Consider the following 25750-nt stretch of genomic DNA (forward strand, 5'->3'; position numbering starts at 1 on the left):
ACTTGCTATCAAAGCCTTTTTGGCATTTGCTGCCCTATACGTTCATTATCCGTCCAGCTGAATAGTTCCATTCCGCCTTAGCTCGGATATATAATATATAAATTATGAAACGTCTAAATATTCAAATACCTAAAGCAGGAATCATGTAGACTCCCTTAAGCGTAGATAATCAGCCTTTGAATAATGCTTACCAGGAATACGCTAGAAAACGTTGAAAAACATTTGGAATAGATGTGAAGCATGAAAATTGCAAAGTTAAGATTGAACTTTGAGCTATAATTGACGGACAAACAAAGCTAGTCAAACCTTTAGTGCTTCAAATCTCGTAGAATTCAATTCTCTGGACATATTTTTGTGAACTGAACCAAATTGAAAAATTGTCATTGTCATTATCGTTTGGATTTGATCATTTTCAATCAAAGGTCAAAAAATTAAAATCTTGATCGACACTCATTAAGCCTAAGAGATTAGTTTTCACTAGGTTTGTTTAGCTAGAAAGCATTCTGAAAACCTGTGAGAAATTAAAAATCCTTTCCTTATGTTATATAGAATGCACTTAATACAACTATGGTCAGGATAAGCTTACTAAGAAAAAAAATATTAAAATTAAAATAAATATTTAAAAATCCACACTGCAAAGCCGATTGATGGCTGTTTACTGATGTCAGGCGTTTCCCATTGGTGGATCTTGACAATAGGCTTTAACGACAAACCGTACAAGATTGAAAAATCAGAATTTTATATTAAAGTGAAGCAAAACAAATTGATCAGTAATCTCCCTTAAGGTGACTGCCTACTTTTGAACGTTTGATTTGAGTTCACTATATGTGTGCGCTCAAAAACCGCTGATCTACGAGATTTTATTGAAGATGCTCGTTTTGAGCTTCAACAGGGCAAAACCCTCAAATCTTGCACAGGACTTTCTTTTTTTTTTATAATAGCTCATTCGAAAAAACTCCTAAAAATTTAGGTTACATCAACATTTTAGAAAAATTTTATATCTCTAACACATGAAAAATATAGATTTTTGTAGGGATTTTTGTTCGACTTTATGAGATCCTTTTAAGAGCACCGAAGCTACAAAATATGACAAATCAATGTAGCTCTTTGTCTTTTTGTCAAAAAAATATCTATGTATTATTGTAGAATGATTGACTAGCCGTCATTCGTGCAATCATATAGTCTGCAAATAACTATTATCTTATGAATCTCAATTTTTTTCTAGTCACTTCCGGTGGCGCAAGTTTTGCTCCAAAATCTCGTGCGTAGGCTTCTATTAAATGCTGATTATCTCAAAAACAAGCTCGAGACACCCAATTTTCTGTCCAGATTTGGAATCAGCATTAAACTTCAATACAGAATATCGACGTTTAAAAAAACCATAACATGGATTATGAACCACAGAAATATCATACACTAACACTTCAAATTTCAATGAATTCGTGAGACTTGACATTGTATTACGGTCAAGAGTTGAGGTTGAAATCGCTTGCGCATGCTTGATCAATACATCTTAGTTCGAAATGTCAATCATCGTGCGTTAACGAAATGTTGATGGCACTAAAAAAGGAAGATAATTTCCTTGTTTTCCACTGTGCCTCTTGGCGAAGAGCATGGAACTTATATTACTCAGTTTAGTTATTTTTTTCCTTTAAGAAGTAAAAAAGAAAATAAAAATAAAAATTGGTCACTAAAATGAAACGAATCCCTCTAGGAATTAAGGTCGATCCTAGTTTTAACGAGTCCATGTGCTTTTGAATAGTAATAGTAAAACTAATAATCACAGCTTCTTTGCGCATTGATATTGGCGTCCATTCCTGTCACTGCCGCAAAGTCTGAGAACTATGATCAAGATCGCCGCCGCAAGTCAAAATCCACTGCGTCTAGCTGTCACTCTGTATTTTATTAGCTATAGCACTTTTAACTTTGTGACCAAAAAAATCATAAATTTTGAATTTTAGCTATAATAATAGCTTCAATTATCAGTTAATTTTCAGTCGCAAGGAAGCTGAAATTTTTCGCGACGGTCACGACCTCGTCGCTATGATCAGCTATATTTCAAAAATCTGTTATTAGGTGGACAAAAACAGCGGTAACAACGTCTCCAGTTCCCACTTATGAGTTCTTCTGGCGCGCTTGCCTCCAACAAAGATCGAAAACAAATTTAAAAGCCCTAGTTTATTTTAGAACTCAGGCTTCATTATATTTAAGAGGTCAGTGCAGCAATTTACCGATGGTGCAAAGTTATTAGACTGAATAAAATGCTTGGTCCCTCTCAAAAAACGAAGGTCTCCGTTTGTATCTATGCCAAGAACCAGCCTTTTCTGTTCGCATTTATTAGCGAACTGTGGCCCAAAAAAGCCCCTCTTGCCAGCATATCTCAATCCTTTATCTGAAAGCGAGGAATGTCTGTGTTGCGCATGTGCATTTCTACCAAGACCGCCATGAAAATCATTGCCTCAATTCAATTGGTTCCAATATAATAGGAAATCTTTGAAAGACTTTGCTTTTGTAATATCCGGATTTGCGCTTTGTACGCAGCTTGTTCAATGTATTACTTAGCGGAAATACTAAATTGGTTTTACGCCAAAACAGTCGAATATGTAGACGACCGTTAAGGAATTTTGACAAAGAAATATTGGGCAATCTAGTGTTCAAGTGTTTCAAATGTCAAACGATAAAGGTGTTTTACACCACAAACGTCAGTATTTCCAAAGGATATCGAGACTGAATTAAGCTTCCTTCCTTCACAGTGGTTCATTTATCGTCGAGGTATAAAATTCCCTCTCTTCACATTGTGCATGTCTTAATACTAAAGGCGGCTAAAACCTTTAGACTGAGTAAACAGGAAAATTAAGAACATTTAGTACTTTTAAAAGAGAAAATCAAAGGAAAAGAAAAAGAAGAAATTAAATAATTGTTCATGATTATCGTATCTATTCATGAAAAGAAAGTTAATGACCGATTCATTAGTTCTCTTACTAGTACAAACAATGTTAAGTTTTTAATGGATGGTAGTTCTACTATCAGTTATCACAAATGGTAGTAGTCTAAAGCATGGGATTCAAAGATAGTCTTCTCAGAATCAAATTGGAATATTCCTCAATCGAATAAGACCCCTCTAAAAGTCAGCCAGATTTCCGATCATTGCTTACTCCATGATGGTCTTTGCAATGATAATTCCCAAAAACAAATCGAAGGAGTATGCAAAATCCTCTTGATGATTTTATTGTATTAATTGCTATATCCAAAATGAGAGAAAAATAATAATACGATCGAGAAGTTTTCCTGACTGACGGAGATCAATGAAAAACTTAAACAAAGTAAAAGGGTCACTTGAAAATCCCACAAAAAAGGTATCAAGTGGTGGGCGAGTTTGAACCATTTGAAAGCCTTAAAACAACTATTAAGTTTTCCCTTCCTGTTTAATGAATTAATTTTAATAATGGTTCATTAATAGTTAGTTCCTGTGAGATGTATCAATAGAGCGGCATTAGTTGTTCAAACACTCTTTGAGATTCGGCAAACTAGGTTTCGCTCGGCTTTTGCAATATCATCACACACACACACACAAAATGTTAAGAACTAGGCTAATAGCTCTTCAAATAGTGCACTGATCATGGGGCCATGAATCGACACGTCGCAGTCCTTGGGTCAATGCTTTTAAACTGATTGCGTCTCTCGTGTAAAGTGGCCTTTTATTTCTCTCCCTTTGATCACCTTCTGCCTGTTATATACCGACAAGTCAAAAATCCTTGGGTCAATGCTTTTAAACTGATTACGTCTCTCATGTAAAGTGGCATTCTCTCTTCCTTTGACCTTTTGCCTGGTATATACCGTTCCTGCAGGTTTTTTTCCCCCTCTCTCTCTCTTGTTTTCTTTTTCCTCTTTTGATCTGGTAATATCGTATGATTATCAGAATTAGAAAAATGTTTATAGAATTTAAAAATTTCATATACCTGTACTACCTAAAAGTGAACGTAAATCTCTCTAAAGCAGCCCATTATTACCGATCAACCAAGCAATTATTTTTAGTCGCCCACTCAAAGGTCACTGTTAAGAACGGTAGCCACAAGGGATTTGTACAAATGCAACAGGATGTCGTGTAGGCTCAGATTTCCAGCCGTCAGATTTCAGTTCCTCTAAGAAAAGATATCAATAAGCCAGATGAAAAGAAAAGAAAAAGAAACAGAGAGAAACAAACAAAATAAAGACAGATTTTCAAAACCCAATGCAAAAACCGAATCGCTCCTACTATAATACTCTGAACGAAAATGGGGATAAATAAACTCTTTTATAGTACACTCAACAAAATTACTCGACTCTGATTGGTCGAGAAGAGTACAATTATAGCGTTAATTGTACTCCGTAGGAGTACCAAATTAAGTCGCTATGGCAACGCGGCCAAAACAATGTCAAAACAATTATTTTCTATCATTTTGTACTTAAAAACATATGAATAAATTTTTAAAGCCGTAAGAACTAATCTGTTTTATACATTTCAGTTGCGCGATGGACTGAAAATCGGCCGCCAAATAGACAAAGATGAACGGCGTCGCTTCGCATTTTTTACTGAAATTTTGTTGAGTGAACTATAAACAAAAAATCGCAAGATCTTCTCGTACAATTTGGAATTAATAGACGCTCGTAATGTTTTGAAAGTTCTCAAATTGTACTCGAGATCGTGCGATTTCCTATACTAACTTACAAATATCAATCCGATCTATCGTCCTCCACATTTTTTCTGTTTTTAATTAGAAATCACAATTGAAACCTAACCCTAAACTTTGGTTTTTGGGTCTTTAATCGATACGTATCTTAATAGCTAGCAATGTATTTGACTAACGAAGCATTAAGTGGCCAATTAGCACGCATTTGATACGCTTTTTCAATGACGTATATTTTAGGCTAGTATTTAACAGCGGAAAAAGGTCTGACAGCTCAATCAGCGCTGCATCCTTCAAAGCTTCAAGTACATGCTATTGTTCTGTGGGAAAAGGTTTCGTAATCTGACGGAACTGAAAGGGTATTTAACTGTGTCATTTGAATTTGAAAAACGAAAAGTAACCGGTGCTGCAAACCTAGCTGATTGCACGAAAAATTTCTCACGGAGCGTTACATACAGGGAATACATAACTCTAACTTTGCCGAATAAATTTTTAGATCTGTTGTTGTTTGGGACATGAATCAAAAGGTAAGTAAATAAGCTGGGTAGTTGAATTTTTACCAGTATCAGATCATAACAAACTGTACCGTTTCGTAAGGGCCACGTCAATCTAACCGACTTGGACTCATTATACTAGAAATATATTGACTTTGACATCACCCTATTTTGATTATGGTTTTAGTTAGCAAGCTGTGGTATAGAAATATCTCACTTCCACAAGCTTGCAAGAAATGGCTCTTGTTACTATTACAATCTGAAATTTCTTGATCGCTTCACACACTTGCTCATATGAAAGATCGAAGCGACAATTATTTGCTCAATTATTCTTTGCTTTTTTCTTTGTTTAATTTCATGTTTATACTATGAATAGAAACACAGTAATTTAGTCTTTGTGAACTTTACCTCATAAGACGATGAAGCTTTCTAATCAACGTTTTGTCGTTACGTTTCTCCATTTCTGTTTCTTTTTTCTTTTTCCCAGTCTTTTCTATATTTTGCTTTTTGTGTTGTGTTGTTTTATTAATTTTTTCTTGCATTTTCTTTTAATCCAAATTTGATAAAAATTACGTAGTCTATAGTAACCAGCCAAGAAAATGTTGGAGCTAAAAGGTTTAAGAAGCGTATGATCTAATATGACTCAAACACTTGGTACAAGGGGGGAAACGTTGCCCACATGCAAATGATTTGTGTATTTATGTAATATCTAGAGAGTATCAAATGCATGGTATCAAAAACAATCCAGTTTAATAAAACTGAAATATTCTGTCTGTAACACGACAATGGAACCGATTTCTTGAAGTTAATTGCTCGTTAAACAGAAACATCCTGAGCTAATGAAAAAATGTTTGCCCCTGAAAATAATGCCTTTGAAGTTACTGCTTAGCAAAACCTTTAGCAAAAGTTTCATGTACTCGTAGGAGAGCCTTTTTATTCCCAGTCCATTTGGCCCCGGTCGAAGCCGTGTACATTGAGTAAGTGACGTACATGAATTTTAAAAATAGTAAATATTTCTGATTCTCAGTATGATTATATCGATCTATCAGCCATCGTGTCTCCAGCTCGGCTAGTCGACTCTTCAGTATTCCGTTCTTCAAATGTTTTGACTTAATTTCACGCTGAGACTTTGTTGTTTCCACACTGAGTCGATTGAACAACAGGTAAAGGAAAACGTATAGAGTTAATGATCGATGTACGAACCTACAAACTGCTAATTAGTTTCCATCATTAAACATTAATAGAGCCTCCCAAACGTCTTAAAAGAAACACAGGCAAATGTGATGCAAAATTTCTAGTTGTTTTAATAAAAGTACCAAATAGTTTATTGCGCTTGATCTTACAGTAGTTTTATCTTTGGAATTAGTTTTGGGTTTCTTTTTCGACCTTATTTGACAGCAGGAAATGCCACACAAGCCCCTGATGGAGAAAAGTACATTCAAGTTCGACCCCAGCTGTATTCAGTAATATTTTATTACTTAACAGATATATAGAAACCTTTATTTACACAGGGTTATCCAGTCAGATATACGAAAATGCAATCTGATATCAAAAGGAGCCCTAAAACAGATTGTACGTACACCCCATTAGACGATTGAATCAGAGTTTTCAACTTCAACATCATACTTTGGAATCATTACTTTTGGTATATCAAGTAAAAGCCCTGAAAACTATAGGAGAACAACTCGAATTCAATGGTCAATGAGGCTCGGAACGAGTGTCCTTAATAAAACATAATTTTTGACCCCTCTTTTTAATGTTTGAACCCATTAATTTTTTTCTTTGACCAAGCCTGAAATTTCACCTTAATTTGATTCTCAATAATGGAAGACAGATGGTTTAGCAACTGCTAGATCATAAACTAAACCTCATCTGCTAATATGTACCACGTAATCACCTATTTCTGTAATTTATTTTTCATAATGATCGGTGATGATCTCGGGATCAAATTGTATTTCAACTGCACGTCTAGCAGGTGGGATACAGAAATTTACAACGAGAAACACTAGTTGATAACTTTTTCTCCAAAAACAAAACAACAAGATACACCAAAGAGCAAACAGCAGAATATCAGTAACCATTACAAATGCCGCTCACCATATTATTGCCACACTATCAAACAAATATTTAGCTCGCTTTTCACATAAAAAGCAAGAACCGCTTTGGAACCTATATGACCTTTATACTGTTTTTTATTATTATCACTTTATGTCGTTTTTTTTTTTTTAGGAAAGAAAAGGTTTACGGGTTTATTAAGGTGCAAGAGCAAAAAAATGTAAAAATAAAAAGATTTCAATGCTTTAAATCACTTATTTCAAGAAGGAATATACATTAGCATTTTGTTCTTTAGTGTTTCAGTTATCGAATTATGCGGGAAGTTATCGAATAAAAGTGGTTAACTGTAAAAATGAAGGAAGTTCGCGGGCACTTTTTGTGCGAAGCCTTTGTACGCAGCACGCGCGCTCATCTTGATGACGTTATTCGAATGCCTCAACTTGAAAAATTCTAACCCTGACAGCAAATAATGATTGCAACTTCATTTGCATGCGAACTTCCGTAATGTCTCATCGTCAAATGGGATATAATTCAATAGAAAGAGGATAGAGACCGAAAAATATATTAAACATTTATTAACCAAACTTTCCATTCTATTAGCCAAAGGCTATGCTTTCAATGCAAATCACAGGTGATTTAGATATGATGGCCCGACTTTCCCGGCATTGTTAGCTGGATGTGGAACTATAGTTAGTCCCCCTCTACTCACTATGTTCAACTGATTGGTGCCAACCAATTCATTTTTGCTTGAATAGAAATGTTTACTTCTAGTACAACGTAAATGTTTTGTTTTGTTTTTCATTCGTATCTTTTTTCCCGAACATCATTTTACAAGGAAGTAATGCCAACATCTCTGTTTTTTAATTCATTTTGAGCTTATTACCATTATATTTACATAGCGAAACAAGACATCAAAAGTAACAACTGGTTAGGACAAAAACTAAGAATATATGTTGTAAATAGCAAATCTAGAGCCACAATTCTTTGCATCATACCTAATAGTGCTATTATATGAATTAAAAAACAACAACAACAACAACAACGAAACAAAACAAAACAAAAAAAAACGTGAAATAATGGGCTAGCCTGCAATGGAGTCTACTGTTACATGTTTTGCATGTTTCTAAGCCTTATCCTAAAATATTTGCAGATGAGAAAGCCATATGCCCTCCTGCTGTTGTTGTTAATGGCAGTGTTGGTGTGTTCATCAAGTGCCTACACATATTATAAAGTCAATGAAGTAGGAAAGTCAAGAACAGATGGATTTTTCTGTGGAGATCGAATCATTACAATATATGAAGCACTTTGTCTTAAGAGAAGAGTACGACGTAAGTAAAAAAGTTATTTTACTTAGAATTTGCTTATACTAGCGCAACCCAGCAAGCAAGGCCTGCAGTAGTGTATACAGTAGAAACCCGCGTTTAAGAACCTAGATTTTTTTTTTTTTTTTTTTTTTTAGTTAGCCTAAAAAGGTTCTTGTATAAATAGTGTTTACTGCAAAATTAAGCTATTTAGGTTCTTAAACAGGTTCTTATTTTCTTATATTCTCTTTTTGGTAGGTGTGCCTAAGTTTTCTCTAAATGACTACAATCTAAGCAAATACAATGACTATATGCACTTTAAAGCCGGCTACACTGTATATACAATTCAGTACTTTGATTTAAATTTTTTTAGCTTTGACTCTATTTGATTATAAAATAAGAACCTGCTTTTAGCTTTTAGGGGGTGTCGAAGAAAGGGGAATAGTAGTTTATCCTCTTTGTCATCGATAATGGCACCAGTCATGTTAACTCGAACTCTTTTTACAAGCTCAATCTCTATTTTCATTTACGAATTATTTCCAATCGCAAATTTGATGAAGGTCTTATTTAGTAGAGCCAGTGAGTGACTTAATGTTGTGATCTCGCCTTAGGTTCTCCTATTTTGAGCGGAGCCGACGCCAAAACTTTCATTCAAAAGAGATCAGCAACATATGGACAATACCATATAGTAGAAGAATGTTGTTCTGAAAGCTGCGCCTATGAGGAAGTACGGGAATACTGCTGACCAAGAAGACCGTAGCAGTAATAAGCAAGCGGTCTTAAATGGTTTGATTTTTTTCGATTATTTTATTAGATTATTTTATTGTATCAAGGCATGAGTTTGAATTGTTGAGGACAAGGGAATGCGGATCAAAATAAAAAGCGTATTTTGATTGGTCTAAAGATTACGTCAATTACTGGGCGACTTAAAATAACAGCTCACGTGACTCCTTAAAACTACCAGATATTTCTAAATACAGCGTTCCTGAAGTAAAATATGGATAATAGTGTATAAAGAATTAATAAATCATATCAATCATTAGCATCGTATAGTATAGCACGTATTATTTAGCAATTAGTCCTCGAGCCCAAATGGACCGAATGAGCTATCGACTCATAGGCCATAATGGCGAGAGGCCTAATTGTTCTAGTCAAATCCAACTGGTCGATCGATCAAATACGTAGATTTCAAAGCCGGCACTTCTCAGCCACTAGTAGGATATGACAAATAAATAAATAAAATAATAATGAGATTAACAGTGGATTCCACAGAGTGGGTCTTCTAATACTGGATTCCAATTGGGATTTAGAAGTTGATTTTTACGGTAGGAGAAAAAACCGGCGAACCCAGAAAACCCTCGAAGCACAGGAGAGAACGAACAAACAATTCTATTCACATACATATAACTTATAGCCTCAGAACGCAGAATTGATGATAGACTACTACTAGAGTTGGACTTGACTAAAACTATTTAGTTAAGACTATATATCAGACTGGTGTAAACAACAAAGATTACGTCACGATTGAAGACAATGACGTCACTTAGATGACGAAGTTAAGTACTAAGTCAGATAAAAGAATTGAAAGTGTGACGTAACTAAACGTCTTACAATTAGAGTTGTCATAGGACGTAATCAATAGCATAGTTAATCAGTCATTGATTATACATCATATTATGGTGTGTGCTATACTAAACGGAATACGGGATTACAACTCCCTATTACATATACACTTATTTCAATAAAGTTAGTCACCTGAAAAGCTATAAAGTTGAGGCCCCCAAGGATTATGGGTAGATTCATTTTACACGTTCAACCACTTGATAACTGTTCATGGACTTGCGAATCTTTTGCCGGTTACAGTCTCACCTCTTCTGAGCATCATCGAGCTGCAGTTTGTATCAAAAAAGCTTTGTATATATATGCTTTTTTGATATGAAAATTTTCCCATGATGCTCAGTGATCTCAGCTTTCTAGGTTTTTGGTGACTAGCTTTATTGAAATAAGTGTATAAGCATAAACCTATTTCAAAAGACATCATCGGTCGGAGACCTGAAATCTGAAATCATGCTGTGAGCTGTGGATTTACATATGAAGAAGAGTTATAACTGTCTTCTCTTTTTAGTTAGTAGTTCACAACTAGTTGTTATCTAAATATTCCATCAACTTTTAGCGATTACCTGCGCTGGCAAATTGTCTCAAATTTCAGATCTCTGGTCTCATATTATAATAGGTGGATAAAAACCAATGTTCATATTTTATCGCTTCATCTGGAAAAGGATTATACTCGCGGTTAAACTATAATGTTCGTTTGTTTTGTTCATTTACTTCATATCGGTTTGTTAAAAAATCGAACGATGGAAAAAATATCAAGTCATTTAAGAAAGGCTGCTGCTTTGGTTTTAGAATGCACTACGATGGATAAAAAGTGAAAATGATATCAAGTTATACTAAAGACTCCTATTTATATAAATAACGACTATTTAATTGTACATTGTTCAAGGAAACCTAAACAAGATTACTGCGTCATATATATTAAAACTATCAGTACTAATATGGAAAATATGTCTTTTGTATGTGTCGTTAATGCCATCGCACACCAGCTTACTACTACATCTTTCCTATATAGATGCCCTAAAATATATATATTTAGGCACTGTTCAAAAGCGGAGCTCCCAATAGCGCAGCGCGCTGATTCTAAAAATAGCCTAAAAATTCGGACAAACATTGCATTCTGTTTAACCGCTACGAGGATTATACGAACCGATTTCATTATGTTTACTTAAAGTTACAGTAATAACCCATGTAAACTAAGATCAACTGCGATCGGCTGTGAAAATTATCTGCTGAAAGTAAACTCGTAAGTTTGTTTGTCCGAATTTCGCCTTTGTCTTCGTTTTTATGACGTTACGTTACGTCATCGTGGCCTCCCGTGGGAGCGTTGGTGCCATTTAACGAAAGATATCTTATTTGCATCCATTGTAAACGGCACCACAATGGCCGCCATGTTTTTGTTTTTTGAATCTCTCGGGAATGCTTGAAACCAATCAATAGGTACATGGAGCTCAATTTGAATAAAACTGAAAGGTGAATAAAAGTGAAAGGTAAATAAAACTGAAAGGTGACGATAAAATCAGGGGGAAAATCTTCAATTATTTTTTTTTTCTAGATGAAGTTAATGATCCCAAGAACTGATAAGGTAAAAATTATTCGAAAGAGAGTTTTGACTGTAATAATTGTTAAATAGAAAGACAGATACCATTGTCAGCGAAGATGACGATGAGTGCATATGTCGATTATACGGCAAAGGCCCGGAAAGTGTCTCACACATCCTAGCGGGGTGTAACGCGCTTGCGCAAACGAAGTACCTTGCGCGACATAGATGCAGATATACTTATTTCAATGATATTTCGCTGAGAATCATGGGGAAATGTTTTATATTCAACAAGTAAAGCTTTTGACACAAACTGCAGCAGTTGAGAATGCTCAGAGGAGGTTAACTTTTGTAACTGGTAAAAGATCTCAAGTCCTTCAACAGTTATCAAGCGGTTGAAACATGTAAAATGTATCTATCCATGATCCTTGTCGGTCTCAGCATTGTAGCTTTTCAGGTGACTAACTTTATTGAAGTAAGTGTATGCATATTCTGAGATAAAGCGTGGAATACATATCCCGGGGAGATTCCATGTCACCGTTACTATGCATCAAATGTCTCATACCATCGACGTCCATACTGAACAACACAAGGAAAGGTTACAAGCTGAACAATGGTAATGTACTGAATCATTTGTTATGCATGGATGATATGAAGCTCTATGGGAAGAACGAGAAAGAATCGAGTCACCGCTACACTCTGTACGAATATTTAGTTCAAACACTGTAAGAGAGAAAGAACTTTCCTTGAAAGAATATGTCAGCAAAGATGAAATTCTATGTAACATTGAAAGGGATACCTTGAAAGAATCAGAAGAGACCAAGAAAGAATACCGACACCGCAGGCAGAACGAAAGACTTGAAAGATACAAAGGCAATCAAGCCTTTACACGGAAACTACATCAAGACGTGCGAGGACAAAATGGATAAGCCGCGGAAGAGCACTTGGCTCTGGCTAAAGAAAGGACACATTAAAATGGAGATGGAAGGACTACTCACTGCTACACAGGACCAAGCACTACCTACCAACTACTTGAGAAGTAAGTACAACAGTAGTGATTCATCGCTGTGCCGGCGATGTAAAGAAAAGACGGAAACTGTGGACCACTTTGTAGCTGATTGTAAAGTACTGGCAGGGAGAGAGTACAATTACAGACATGACAAAGTGGTGAGAACAATCCATTGGCACCTATGTATGTAGGAAACGCCAAATACAGTCCACTGCAGATAATTGGAGGGATCACGAACCAGAGAAAATGGTGGAAAACGAAAAGTGGGATTTTAATGTTTACACGGATAAGAAGATTGAAGCAAGAAGATAATAATTCTTAGGTCTTGTGAAAAGACTCGACTAGTACCAGGAAAAAACTTGTATAATCCTGAGGTTGAATAAAATATACTAGTAAAAATACACAGGTGATTATTGAAAATCTCACTCGCTGATTGGTCGAGAAACTCACACTATCACAAGATAATCACCTCCAGCGATAATCCAAAATAGCGGCCAGCCGCTTTGTTGCTGTTACCGGAAAAAATGTCTTTTATCTTTTTCCCCCCATTTTTTGAAAGAATCATCAGTGTACTTATACTAAAACAATCATTTGCCTAATCCTCAGTGAACCCGATATTCACTTCGCCTTCGGCGAATAATTGTTAAATAATAATAATAATAATAATAATAATAATAATAATAATAATAATAATGATGATAATGAATGAATGATGATGATGATGATGAATAATAAATAATGATAATGATAATAATAAAAAGATCTTAATAGAAATAGAAATATACTCGCTCCTAAAGCTACTAAAGTTCCAACGCTCAATATCTTAAGATAATGATAAACAAAAATAAAATGAAAAACTATAGGATTTAAAATAATAATAATCCCCCATATATATGAATGTTTGCCATTATTTTTATTATTTTTAAACATATATTATTAGGATTAGTTTTTACTAAATAGATTTTATGGTTGTACATTAGTAGATATATTTTCATTATAGTATATTTTATTATAGTTTTTCTTTTTCTCTTTTTTTAAATTTTATTTATTAATTTGTTGCAAATATATTTACATATTGTATATATAGATTTTGATTATATTCTTAAAAAAAAAAAAAGAAAAGTAATAGTAATAATAATAATAGTAGTGATAATAATAATAATAATGATGATGATGATGATGGTGATAATAATAAAGTAATGCGTTACATGTTGGCATGATCATGAGTAATGGTACGAAAGGAGCCTGAACACAGGATTTAAGCATGGCAGTCACGGCACTCAACCGAAAGATTGACCTCTCTGGATAAAAGGACTAAAAGGATTAAAAAATTATCATAGCTCGAACAGGTAGGACAGATATCCAACTGTGAAGTTAGGCAATACTGCGGGAAATAATTCAACCCTTTCCGCGCCTCACGTGATTTATTAACCTCACGCGCTAACAATCATCGGTCGAAGGAACAATCAATAGAAACCAAAACGTTAAACAAATGAAGTAACAAAAAAGCCAGTGCACTGTATACGGGCAAGGTCGCAGCTCTAAGAACATCTAACCCATTTGTGAATTGGGTGAGTACAATGAGGCGAGAAACAATATATACAAAACAATCGAATAAGTGGACAATGAAAAGTTTTTTGTTTTTTTTTGGGCCAATCATGACATTTCTATTCTACAGGGTTCGCCATTACTGGAGTTTGCCATAATTTAGATTATGCGCACCAAATTTCATTTCGATCCAGTTGTTTCAAGATTCACGCCCACAAAGCTTATGTTTTTTTTCTTCAATTAACAATATCATAGTTTTAGAATCTCAAATGTCGCATTTATACACACAATGTTTTGTATCCCTTACCCCCCTACCCCCTCCCCCCACACACACACATAAAAGCTTGAAATTTAAAAAATGAAAAAAATATGTTATACAAAATTCTCAGAGGGAAGATAAAAGAAAACAGGCCGGAGAACCGTTAGCAAAAGTCCTCTAAAAAGTAAAGAAAGATAAAAAATAAAAAATAAAAAAGAGAAAAAGAAAGAGAAAAAGAAAAAGAAAAAGAAAAAGAAAAAGAAAAAGAAAAAGAAAAAGAAAAAGAAAAAGAAAAAGAAAAAGAAAAAGAAAAAGAAAAAGAAAAAGACATATAAAATATGCTTTTAAAATTTTTTATGTCTATGCATGATTTTCTGGTTAACAATCATTTATTTAAGTTGCTGGATAATGTTCATAAACGTCGTTAAATAAATGCATGACGGTTTGTTTTGTACGGAAAAAAAAAAAAAAAAAAAAGCGGTAGCTCACTGACACCCTACTAGCAACCATATTTTTTCCACTCTCTTCTTTCAACTACCCTACGCGAAAGCCGCAAGGAATTAAATCATAAAACACAGAAGCTGTGACCGAAAGGCCTCCGGGGAAATGACATTGTTGGTACTTGATTGTTTTTATTCTAAACTCGTACGCATAGCGTAAGGTAAAGACTACAAATAGATAAATAACTTAGTAAATATGATATAACAAATAAGAAAAACTACGAAACATTAAACTGCAAAAACGACAATGAATGAGGGAAACGAATAACTTACATTTGTGTATGAAGGGACGAACTGCGGGCACCAACTAACTCAGTATTTGCATAGAGGGCGTATATAAGGCATACAAAAACTCCTAAGGGACTAGGCTAACAATAAACTAAAATACATAGAAAAAAAAAAAGCTATAGAACACTTATATAAACAGATCTAGGACAAAGAAAATTACACCAAAAACTCGTTATCGGCTATTCAGATCTAACAGACATGTTGTGTTCATTTAGTGAGATACACAGTCGATATGAACATAATCTCCCTCTACTAACTATGATATGATTGTCTTGAATCTCATAGCTGATCATAATTACGTGCGCTGCTTTTTGGCTAGAGAAGACGTATACATAACGGTAGTCACGTGGAATCACTTAAAAAATTAGGGAACCACGTTAAAATTTACATTAACCCCCATCAAAACACCGAATGAACGTGAAAACTACTTAGGGAGAAATATACAAAGATATAGGATATGTTCTCGAAAATTGGACTGATAAAAATGGAGGAAATTTGAAAAGTTGAATCGCATGAAAGTACAGCAGGAAGCCCACGCTGGTTAATTATTTTGTCTTATAATTGAAGGAAGCCAATTTTATTATTTTCGTTATTCGCGATTAGTGCAATTCAATGTGGAATTCTCTTGACAGTCAATGAATTTTACCATAAAAGCCTCCATGCTTTCTGTAGCTTCAATGTTCAATTAATGGAAATTCCAAGAGTTGTATCACAAGATACATCTAATTAATACTGATATCTCGTGTACCCAGCTTCTATGTTTAACCGATAATGATTTTGCAATTGGGTTTATGTTTTCTCAAATTTTAATAAACTCAAATTTATCTTCCTCTCACCTTTCAATTATGTGTCTTTGATATAACTTATATTGGATTTTGCCAACGATGTTTGGATAATTGAATCCTAGGTATACCTAGGTAACCAAATCAAAGTACAGAAATGCGTATTGTTCTGAAAACTGTTTTGTAGGTTTGGAGTCGCGGAGCCGGTTATACACCGCTGCGAATAATAAAAGGATCGGTTCGAATCAACGAATTTAGAGCACGATGATAAATTACATTGAAATCAAAGCCAATGTCTTCTAAAGACCCAAGAGTGCGAGCTTGGATGGTTGCCAGTCATTCTTAACGAACAAAGCACTCCAACAAAAGAAGCTTTCTTACATGGATGGCTTGCTGTTTGTATGACAAAGGCAACAAACGGGAAATAATAATTTCTCTGTGTCCCAAAGAGAAGAGGATTAAAACCAGTGGTAGTCCACAAATGCACAACATATTCATAAACTAATTTTTTTAGAAGTTTTATTGTATAATCTTTACGAAATTGAAAAGAACATTGTCATACATTGTCATATTTGCGCCGATTTGTAGTTCTGATAACACACCAGAGAGGACACCATAAATAAGTTCCCCTTTTCCTTCCTGCTAGCCATGTTCCAATAGACTTCAAAAGTCTAAGTGAATAACCCCCAACCAAATATTAAATACTATTACTATTTTATCTAGAAAAATATATAATCATTTATTTGCTCTATTACTTTTTATGTACAAATTTAAGAATATAGTGTGAGTTATTTATCTATATACGATTGTCCTATTACCAGGTCTGGTTAACTCCCAGGTCCAGCTGTCTTTACATGCTAATGATAGATACGCCTTCTATTGATTTCCTTAGCGTAAAGACGCCCAATTGCTTACATAAATGAACGCGGTCATCTTATTTCGTGCTTAGTTGACCTAGTAGTTGTATATAATGATTGTGTATTAGCCTCGACAATTGTGTAATATCTTTATGAAGGGTTTCAAAAGTCTGATCTTGTAGAAATTTCTCGAGCTGGCAACATCGTGCGTGGGTTGGCACATTGTAAAGTGGCGAAAACAAGTTTTGTATTTTCAAATGCACTTCCTAGGCCCGAGTAAATTGGTGGCTTACTGAGTGAATGAGAATGTAAACGTAATAGTTAATTCAGTTACAAAAATATTGCATCCCTTGACAGTTAAACTTCGAAAATCGACCAAAATGGCGATGAAATTTTGGAAGAATTGAAACTTATTTAATTTAAAAAGTATTTTTAATCAGTAAAAGATACTGACCTATTCAAAGAATATGTTGGCATACTTTAAACACCTTCCATGTGATCCAATCAAAAACTTTGGAATATTTCAAATGAAATGGCTTTGTTTTTCAGTATGAAAAACTTCAAAGACGTAAAAGTTATTACATGTTTCGATAAATGGTAGTGCGACCTTTACAGAACTATAACTAATCCTTGAAAAATAATTAAGTGCAAGTGCTTAATGAAACTCCTAAAGCCGGATAATGATTAAAAAAAACCGTGGGCAATTGTAACTTATATATCTTATATATGACTAGAATGGTCAACTGAAAAAAGTTGAAAGTAATTTTTAGCACTTTACAAAAGTTTTGGTTTTTGACAAAAACGTTCTTTTAAACTACAAATAATTTTGTTCAAATCGATGATTACGTTGTCCATTAACGGACATAAATTGTGAATTACCTCACTAACATATCATGTGCAAATAATTAAATTTTAAGAATAATGATAACTAATTTCTAAGTCCTAAGTGCATGGGATATCAAAGAAATTAAAAATGTGCTTACATTATATATATTCCAAAAATACAAAAGGGTGCACTAAGTTACTAAACTATAAATGATTTTTAGATATTGATTTTATGTTTCTAAGCTTTTTAACCCTACTTTTAACCCTGGTTTATTAATGAATTTTCTTTCGAAAGTCTTTGTATAGTGCAAAATGCACCAAATTTGAATTGATTTTTCAGCGCCATATTTAACAGCTACATTTTTCATTCCATGGCAATGAAGAGTATTTCTTGTATGTTATTCTCATAACTACTGATTTAGGCTCATCGAGCCGTAATAATTATTGAATCCCATTGGGTTTGTCCTAACCTGGACTGGACCTGGGTAAGGAACAATTTCTGGTAGTTCCATGAGTAATGAGTTGATATGGTTCTGCTGAAGAACGCTCATTCCACTGTGAGCCTAAAGAAGAAAATCAAAACAAACAAAAGTTTTAAAAATATCATTAATGAGCAACTACATATTTATTTTTTACTCTTAAATATGAAGTATCCGTAAAGCACAGCAAGGTAGGTAGGATTTTTGAAATGTTACGCAACGCGCAGTTCGATTCTTGCATTTACATATCTGACAAACAGGATTCTCACTTCACTGCTTAAAGAAATCACGGAATCGCGGAGCTTTGAAGTCAAAGAGCGTCAAGCAAAACCGCCAAAACGGGCGTGCAGTACATAAAGAACTTTATTGTCGATTGCTTTCTCATTCTTCAACAAATTAAATCCTCAACTTCTATACTTTACATAATAAAAATCAAACTCAGCTGGGAATTTCTATTGCTGTCATTTCTAGCGATTTGATTATTTTAACTCGATGCCTCTTGAACCATTCAAAGATAGCGAGTTAAACACTGGTGAACTTATGACGCATATGAAGTCAAGAATTCCTTGTAAATGGTCAATATATCAAGCTATGTAAACAAAATTAAAAGCACAGGTTGTGTTTTAGGTTATAAAGAGAATTTATTCGATACTTTTCGGCATGGGTTGTGCAATATCCTGTACAAACTAGGTGTGGCCTGCATGTAGATTTTGACCTCAGTTGGTCAAGAGTGAGCTTCAAGCGAGCAGATTTATTTGCATATAGTCTTTCTATTAGAGTTCCGCTTGACGAGCACTGCACAATGGAAAAATCAAAGATAATCACAAAAAAGCGAAAGAACTTTGAATCTCGGTGTTCTATATAAATAAATCTACAAATCCGTATTTAGCTCCAGTCCTGGCACGTGGCATAAGTTGGAGCACAAAAGCTTACCGAAGAAAATTGTTTCGTTCTGCCCGATGAATTTAGCACAGACCCAATTATTCATGTTAGTAAACTTCAAGATCAAAGTTTTAAAAGTTTTAAAATATCAATTACGAGCTACTAAATACCTTCGTGCAAATAAAATTCTGGTTTTTGAAAAGGTTTTTGACACTGTAACATGATAATTAAAGTAATTTATGATAATGGAGTATATAACTATCGTACTCTTAGTTTGGAAAGGGCTTATCAAATCACATTGGCTTTTGCAGTTAATTTCGCACTGTCAATTGTTGGACATAAACATCCTGGGGTTGCTCATGGAATAAGTTTGCTTCTTTTTAAGTCTGATATTTTCCAAAGTACTCTTACATACTTCCGTTCTTATGATTTGTCTACTCCCGACATTTTACTACTTATCAATTTGAAACAATACCTGTATTTTGTAGGCTTCTTGGAACCATCCAACTTGACGCATCAATCTTCGCTCCCTCTCGATTCTATGGCTTTCATTCAACACTTTCTGAAGGTGTCTGATGTACTCAATAGCAGTACGAAGTGTATCTACTTTGGAGAGCTTTTTGTTCATTGGTGTCGTTGGAACATGCTTTCTTAAGGTTGCGAACCCATCACTGACAAGCTTAACTCGATTCCTTTCTCTTTCATTTCGGCGTAGTATTGAAACATGCTCTTTTTTGATGCACTGCGGTGTGTTGCACTTGGCGCTGTGCTTGCTGTTCTTTTTACTAAAGCATGAGGAATGCTTATTTGGAGGCCGCGAATCCGTAGACCCGTTGGTTGATTGCGATGAGGCATTAGAAGCTGTAGACATTGGTGAGTCCAGCTGAATATCCAGGGAAGTCGGTGAGCTCAAAGGCGAGTACTCCGAACTTGAAGTAGGCGAAGGCGTTTCATCACAACTAAGCTCAGACAAATCAATATCACCGAGATTTGGCAACGGAAAGTTTTCTTCCAGTGATACTTCCATTTTGGAATGAGAGACCCTGCGACTTGGATGAATGTAAAGCTGTTTTCTCAACCACGTAAATGGTGCGTCGAGCTTGCCTCGCGCCTTACAATCCAAAAGTACTGCATCTACTCCCTCAATCGAGTGTCGCCCTACTAAGCACACTGAGACGCGTGGAGTACATAAAAAGATGTTAGTGCTTCCTTTGGGATTCACGGTAGACTGCTCAAGCTTTGAGAGGAGGAGCGAGCGAGACGGCTGGACAATGGATTCTAGGGTTGGTTAAGTGGCATAAAAGCGACCGACTTATTTGTATGGACTAATCTTAATGTCAAAGGAGTCATTTGTGTAGCGAGCTTTTTGCGTGGCGTTCGCGTGGCTAGAATTGTAATTAGCACTAAGAAACAATGACATAAAGCACTGTCACTGACCGCATTTAAGCCTTCGAGAAGGGTCAACACTGAACTTGCTTGATGGCAAAATTATCATCACGGGCCACTTTTTTAGAAAAGCAACGCTTTTAAATTGAAATAATGATTAGAATCCAAATAAAACACGATTCAGATTATTTGGGCACTTTCCAAAAAATACTACATTTATTTTTAAGCATAAAAGAATGTTATATTGAAGAAAAATCATTTAAGAGCAGTTTTGCAAAGAAGAGTGGTGGATAAAAATCAACTTGTAAAGAAATATTTGACTGACTGTTTTTTGCAGGAAAACGAAATTGCAATTCGATGACGCATTTTGAATGGTAAATGTACTTAATAGATAACAAGAAAGTTTAGAACTCAGTGCTCTCTGAAGGTCATTATCATGCAAATATCGTTAATATTTGTCCTTTTTAACGAATTAACCAAGTTATCTTACGAATCAACACGAACACTCAACCCAAAAAAGCAAGCATAAACATTTGCTGCAAAGTTTTGGTATTTTACCTTTAGATGCGCAAGTTTGTGTAGGGATGCAGAATAAATACAATAAGAAAGAAGTCAATGTGTGCCTTAAATTCCTGTGTGTGGATTGTCAAATTACACTAAAAGAACAACCAACAATAAAATATTTGATTTTCTAAAGACCAAATACCATTAAGATTGTAATTTAAAAAAGGAGTAAAAACAACTACTTTGGCAAACTCAATCTTTTATATTTCTTGGATCATTCAAATGGCGCTATTACTAGATTTTTATTAGCAGTAACGCTTTCAAATAAAAGCAAAGTAATTCATCATCACTTTGAAAAAGATAATTGATTGATAGCATGTAAGCTAGGGCGTGAGGAATTGTTTAGAGAATGAATATCTTAGCGCGTGCCTACACACTTAAGTCAACTAATAAATAACAGAATACGCAGACCCTTCTTCAAGTCAAATTAGCTCAGCATGGAAGGTTAACATTCCTCGAACTGAACTGCAAACAACAACTTCAATCGTAGAATATAAGCCGAGGAAAGGCATACTTACAATAGAGTTAGAATCGGAGCTAATGCTAATGAGACGGTTCGTGTGTCTTGTGCACCCCTTCTTGTGTAAATAAGCTGGACAAACCAAGGTCAAAGTGAATTAACACAGCACTCGTGCCAGTTTAACACACATACACACACATAAATACATAAGTTAAATTCTTGTCAAGGCAAAGAACTATAGGCGCCAGCCACAAAGTCCTTTCAATATCAATACAATTATCTGAGATCGAAGATAAGAACATAAGACAATACCAAAACTTTTCACAAAGAATTTTTATAAATTCCAATTCACGAACCTGAATTAATTGTTGACTTATACACATTTCTCAATCTCTAAGTTTTTGAAAATTAAGAAGTTTCTATCTTTAGTAGCAGAATGTTGACTCGTATGTACCACAACCCAATACTTTATTTTCTAGGACAGCACACAATCATTTTGTTTTCGAGGCTTGAATTATGTATGATCTGTAAAGAATGCTCAACCACTAGGACAGTTTGTACAAGTATTTGAACACGAACGTGTAACATCATTTTCAACAATCTCTCTGATCCAAAATTACAAATTCATGCACTTCGATGAAAATCGTTTGGATATTAGACAATGTTTGTGTCTTTATTCTAAACGCTACGCTTGACCTCTGCTCTTCCATAAAACCTCACCAAAAACAAGGCATTGTTTCTAGATTATCGTGGTTTGGAAGTATTCCTAACTTCGAATTAGCTTTACAGAATAACCAGAGTCTCAAAATCTTAGTGATTTTTGAACGAAAGGTAACGAAATCATTCGACGGAATCAAAAATAACATTAGTGATCAAAGAGTACCACGTGTCATTGCTTGGCCCAAGTGCAAAATACTTCGATCATATTTATGAGTTTTTTTGTATTATTTCTAAGCTGTAGTTGCCGGGATTATTGAAGTCAATGTGTTTCCTTTGTAATTTGGCACACTGAAACTTAACGCTAAATCCATTTTGGCGCGTGCCTAAGGATTCTTCAGTACTGAGCACCACTTCTAAGTAACACCCGTGCGGAACATTGGGCTTATATTTCATTCTACACTGACAAAGTTTTTAGTCTACTCTTGCTTCAAACAATTCAATAAAGAGAAAAAGTTTGTTCACAAGCATAACAGTATGCATAGCAACGATCGTCTAGCTTCGATAATGCTCGGGCCGGGCGCTTTATATATGATATATTTTATTCTTAATTTTAATGATTTCTTATAACTTCACGACTACATGATCACTCGTACCAAAGTAAATCTTTAAAATATTAGTTGATAAAAGAAATAATACCACATTTCATTAAAAAGCTGAGATGAAAAAAGAGTCTTTGATAACCTCAGTTACATCTAATAAAGCCTCTTTCCAAGCTTAGAGGTGACAATAAACAGACATGGACAGAGCATAACGATAGTGTTGGGGCAGTGACACGGCCGGCGGCCGAAAGTGAGCTCATTTACAACTTACACTGATTGGTGATAACTGAAGGCTAAACAGTGTCAGAAGACAAACAAAACTTTATCTTTTACTGATAGAGGCAGGCTGCAGGACGACTAACTGAAAAAGAGGCTAAGCTACAATATATATATAGAATGCCGGAAGCGGAGAATTTTTGGCTTTAATATATATATATATATAAACAGCCATTTGCAAAAATTATGGCCCCTTCCAATAGATATACAAGTATATCAAAAGCATATAAAATGTTATGGGATATCCTCCATTATATTTTTTTCGAGTTGTTTATCATTAGGGCTCTCTGAAAAAAATATCAAGAAAGATATCCTGCCCTGTTTGATATACTTTCGATATACTTGTATTTATATTTGAAACGGCCATAATTTTTGCAAATGGCTGTATATATATATATATACACCCGTTCAGAAAAATTCTGCGTTTTCAATATATATGCTCATATATATACCTTTTGTATTTCCATCAAACGTTTTTGACAGTCAGTGTTTAAATGAACACAAAGAAACACAATAGACATGCATTTGCTTTGTTCAGTGAGGTGAACGACTTCTTTTAGAAAACAAGCTATCATCATGATTTTTGTTCACACTTTTGTAGTATTTCAATGGCCTCATTTTTGCATCTCACAATATTTGCATTGTCGCGATGTATCATGATGTATGGGGGGGGGGGGGGGGGGTTATACTTATTTCATTTCAAAAGGGGGAGGGGTGAGAAGTTATTTTACGTCAAATGAAACACTTATGTATCAGAACTAGTTAGAAGGTTTCCTCTCAAGTTTGTTTGAGGCATCTCAAGAGATCGCAGTTGAAAAATTGACTTTGTTTTAATAAGCCTTGATGTAATTTAGGCAAAATTAAAACCGAGTCCAACGGGTCAGCGGTTTCACCACCGGACAGCCAACCACCTCTCAACTCTCTCAACAAGGGTGCAATGGTGAGTATCTCCACCCCTTAAGGTGTGATAGGTGCCAGGTGGGCAATGGACTGTGGCCCGGTTGCCATGGTCACCTCTGCGAAAGGACTGGTTGTGCGCAATCAAAATAATCATCGCCATCATCATAATCGTCACCATCATCATCATCAACAGCATTATCATTACCATCAACATCATCATCGCCATCATCATAATCGTCACCATACATGTTCATCATCATCATAATCATCATCATCAGAAGTAGCAGCATGACCATGATTATGACCATTATCATTGTCATCATCACGAGCATAATCATCACCACATCCACCATCATCATCATCATCACTATCAACATCAGCGGCAGCAGCAGTTACAGCATCATCATCATCATCACACAATCATTATCATCATTATCAGTATCATCATCATCAAGAAAGAGTAGTAATCACAGGATCGGAGGCATCAACAGAACATGTACACTAAAATCGGTTGAGGCTCATGGTCATCTAATCTTTCTATACCGATGAAAGATAAAGGCAACCGACAGGTATATAGTACCAGCGTTACATGATCACCACGTCAAATTGTCAGAAGGTCCAAATATCAAGCTGGTCTGTCATGATCAGGCCATTCTGCTAGAAAAAGGCTATTATATATATATATATATATTTAAGCAATAGAAAACTTTTTCCGTGTTTACATAGCCTGATAGCAACACGAGGGGAGGTTGGGAGAATTCTTCCAACCCCCCCCGAGTGTTGCTATCAGGCTATGTAAACACAGAGAAAAAAGTTTTCTATTGCTTTTATAAAATAAATACTAAGGGAAAGCATTACCACTTGCAAGAAAATAAATCTTTATTCGAATTTGATTCTCATATCAAAATACAAATTCTCCATACATCACGAACTTCGATCGTTAGCCAATCAAATTTCGTGTAATAAACGCCAAGGAGGCAAATGTGAAGCGAGAAAGAATCGCTAGCTATTTTAAACATTTATCATTCTAAAACTTTAAAACAAATACAAAGAAATGTCCAAAGATTGAATAGAAATCTTAATAAAAGATTTCAGAATTGATTATCTTTACGAAAGTGGTCAAAAGTGGATAACAAGTGTCACTGTGAATGGAATTCTCGGTTGAAAGAAACGTGGTTTTGCTCAATTTGACAGCGAGAAAACATGGCAACGAAGTTGATTGTTTCGTCTTGCCTCGAGAAGATATTTTGTGGAGCTGAAGAGCTATCGCTGGAAAAAGTTTGAAGCTGCTGACTGTTTCCTTGAAATACTTGTATTCCTTATCGGGCGGTGCATTTAAATCATGAGAAAGCACGTCGCTGAACAACCGAAGCTGTCCTGACGGAGGACGTGTGTTGTAGCTCCTGAGCAGGGCGGGAGGAGGGAGGGCGTTGAAACGGGCATACATCTATTGGCCGATCCGTGATGCGGAGAGGAGGACTGGGCACTACTCTGACTGTCAACAATGGCGGACCTTTCGTAGAGGAAGTTCGGCTGACAAGAAGATCTTTCAAAGGTAAATTTAGGCTTGTTTATCTATGTTTTTAGCCAATAAAACAATTTTATTGGTGTTAGAGAATACCCAAAACATAAAAAGAGTTTTTTATTACGAAGAATTCGCTGGTTTTTGTAGTCAAAGAACCATTTTAATAAGCGACTGCCTATGGTTTTTATGCTAGATTTTATATAGCAAATGCGGGCGCAGGGCATTTTTGGCTTTGTTACAATGTTTTCCAAAACCTAGTTTATATTTTTTTGAAATGTTC

General features: G+C 35.1%; 2 protein-coding genes across 3 annotated transcripts in view; one reads left to right on the plus strand and one right to left on the minus strand.

The window, feature by feature from the left end:
• The window catches only part of LOC116300365 (insulin-like peptide 03), an 18511-nt gene extending 7423 nt beyond the window's left edge, over positions 1-11088 (plus strand). Inside the window, exons 1-3 of one of the 2 annotated variants that reach the window (XM_031709225.2) lie at positions 5013-5194; positions 8367-8544; positions 9129-11088. In XM_031709225.2, coding sequence (XP_031565085.1) covers positions 5183-5194; positions 8367-8544; positions 9129-9262 — 324 coding nt within the window. In that variant the 5' untranslated portion in view covers positions 5013-5182 and the 3' untranslated portion in view covers positions 9263-11088. Of the gene's footprint in view, positions 1-5012; positions 5195-8366; positions 8545-9128 lie in introns of those variants that run through there. The other variant, XM_031709224.2, reaches the window with a different exon arrangement.
• A 5471-nt stretch (positions 11089-16559) lies between these two features.
• LOC116300363 (uncharacterized) lies at positions 16560-20387 on the minus strand. Its single transcript, XM_031709221.2, has 2 exons — positions 19576-20387; positions 16560-18302 (listed from the first exon to the last, which is right to left on the minus strand). The coding sequence occupies exons 1-2, from the start codon at positions 20125-20127 to the stop codon at positions 18150-18152; spliced, it is 705 nt and encodes a 234-aa protein (XP_031565081.2). The 5' UTR covers positions 20128-20387; the 3' UTR covers positions 16560-18149.
• Between the last annotated feature and the right edge of the window lie 5363 nt (positions 20388-25750).

This window comes from Actinia tenebrosa, unplaced genomic scaffold (assembly GCF_029948245.1).
Source record: "Actinia tenebrosa isolate PJP-AT-01 unplaced genomic scaffold, QUT_ActTen_1.0 PGA_scaffold16__25_contigs__length_10494907, whole genome shotgun sequence".
NCBI classification, from domain to species: Eukaryota; Metazoa; Cnidaria; class Anthozoa; order Actiniaria; family Actiniidae; genus Actinia; species Actinia tenebrosa.

What these genes read in the sequence shown, in the direction of transcription:
- LOC116300363 (XM_031709221.2), bottom strand. Translation starts at nt 20,127, where the DNA reads ATGGAAGTATCACTGGAAGAAAACTTTCCGTTGCCAAATCTCGGTGAT. An exon ending in AAGAAGCCTACAAAATACAG is followed by an intron (nt 18,303 to 19,575) that starts GTATTGTTTCAA and finishes TTTCTTCTTTAG; the next exon opens with GCTCACAGTGGAATGAGCGT.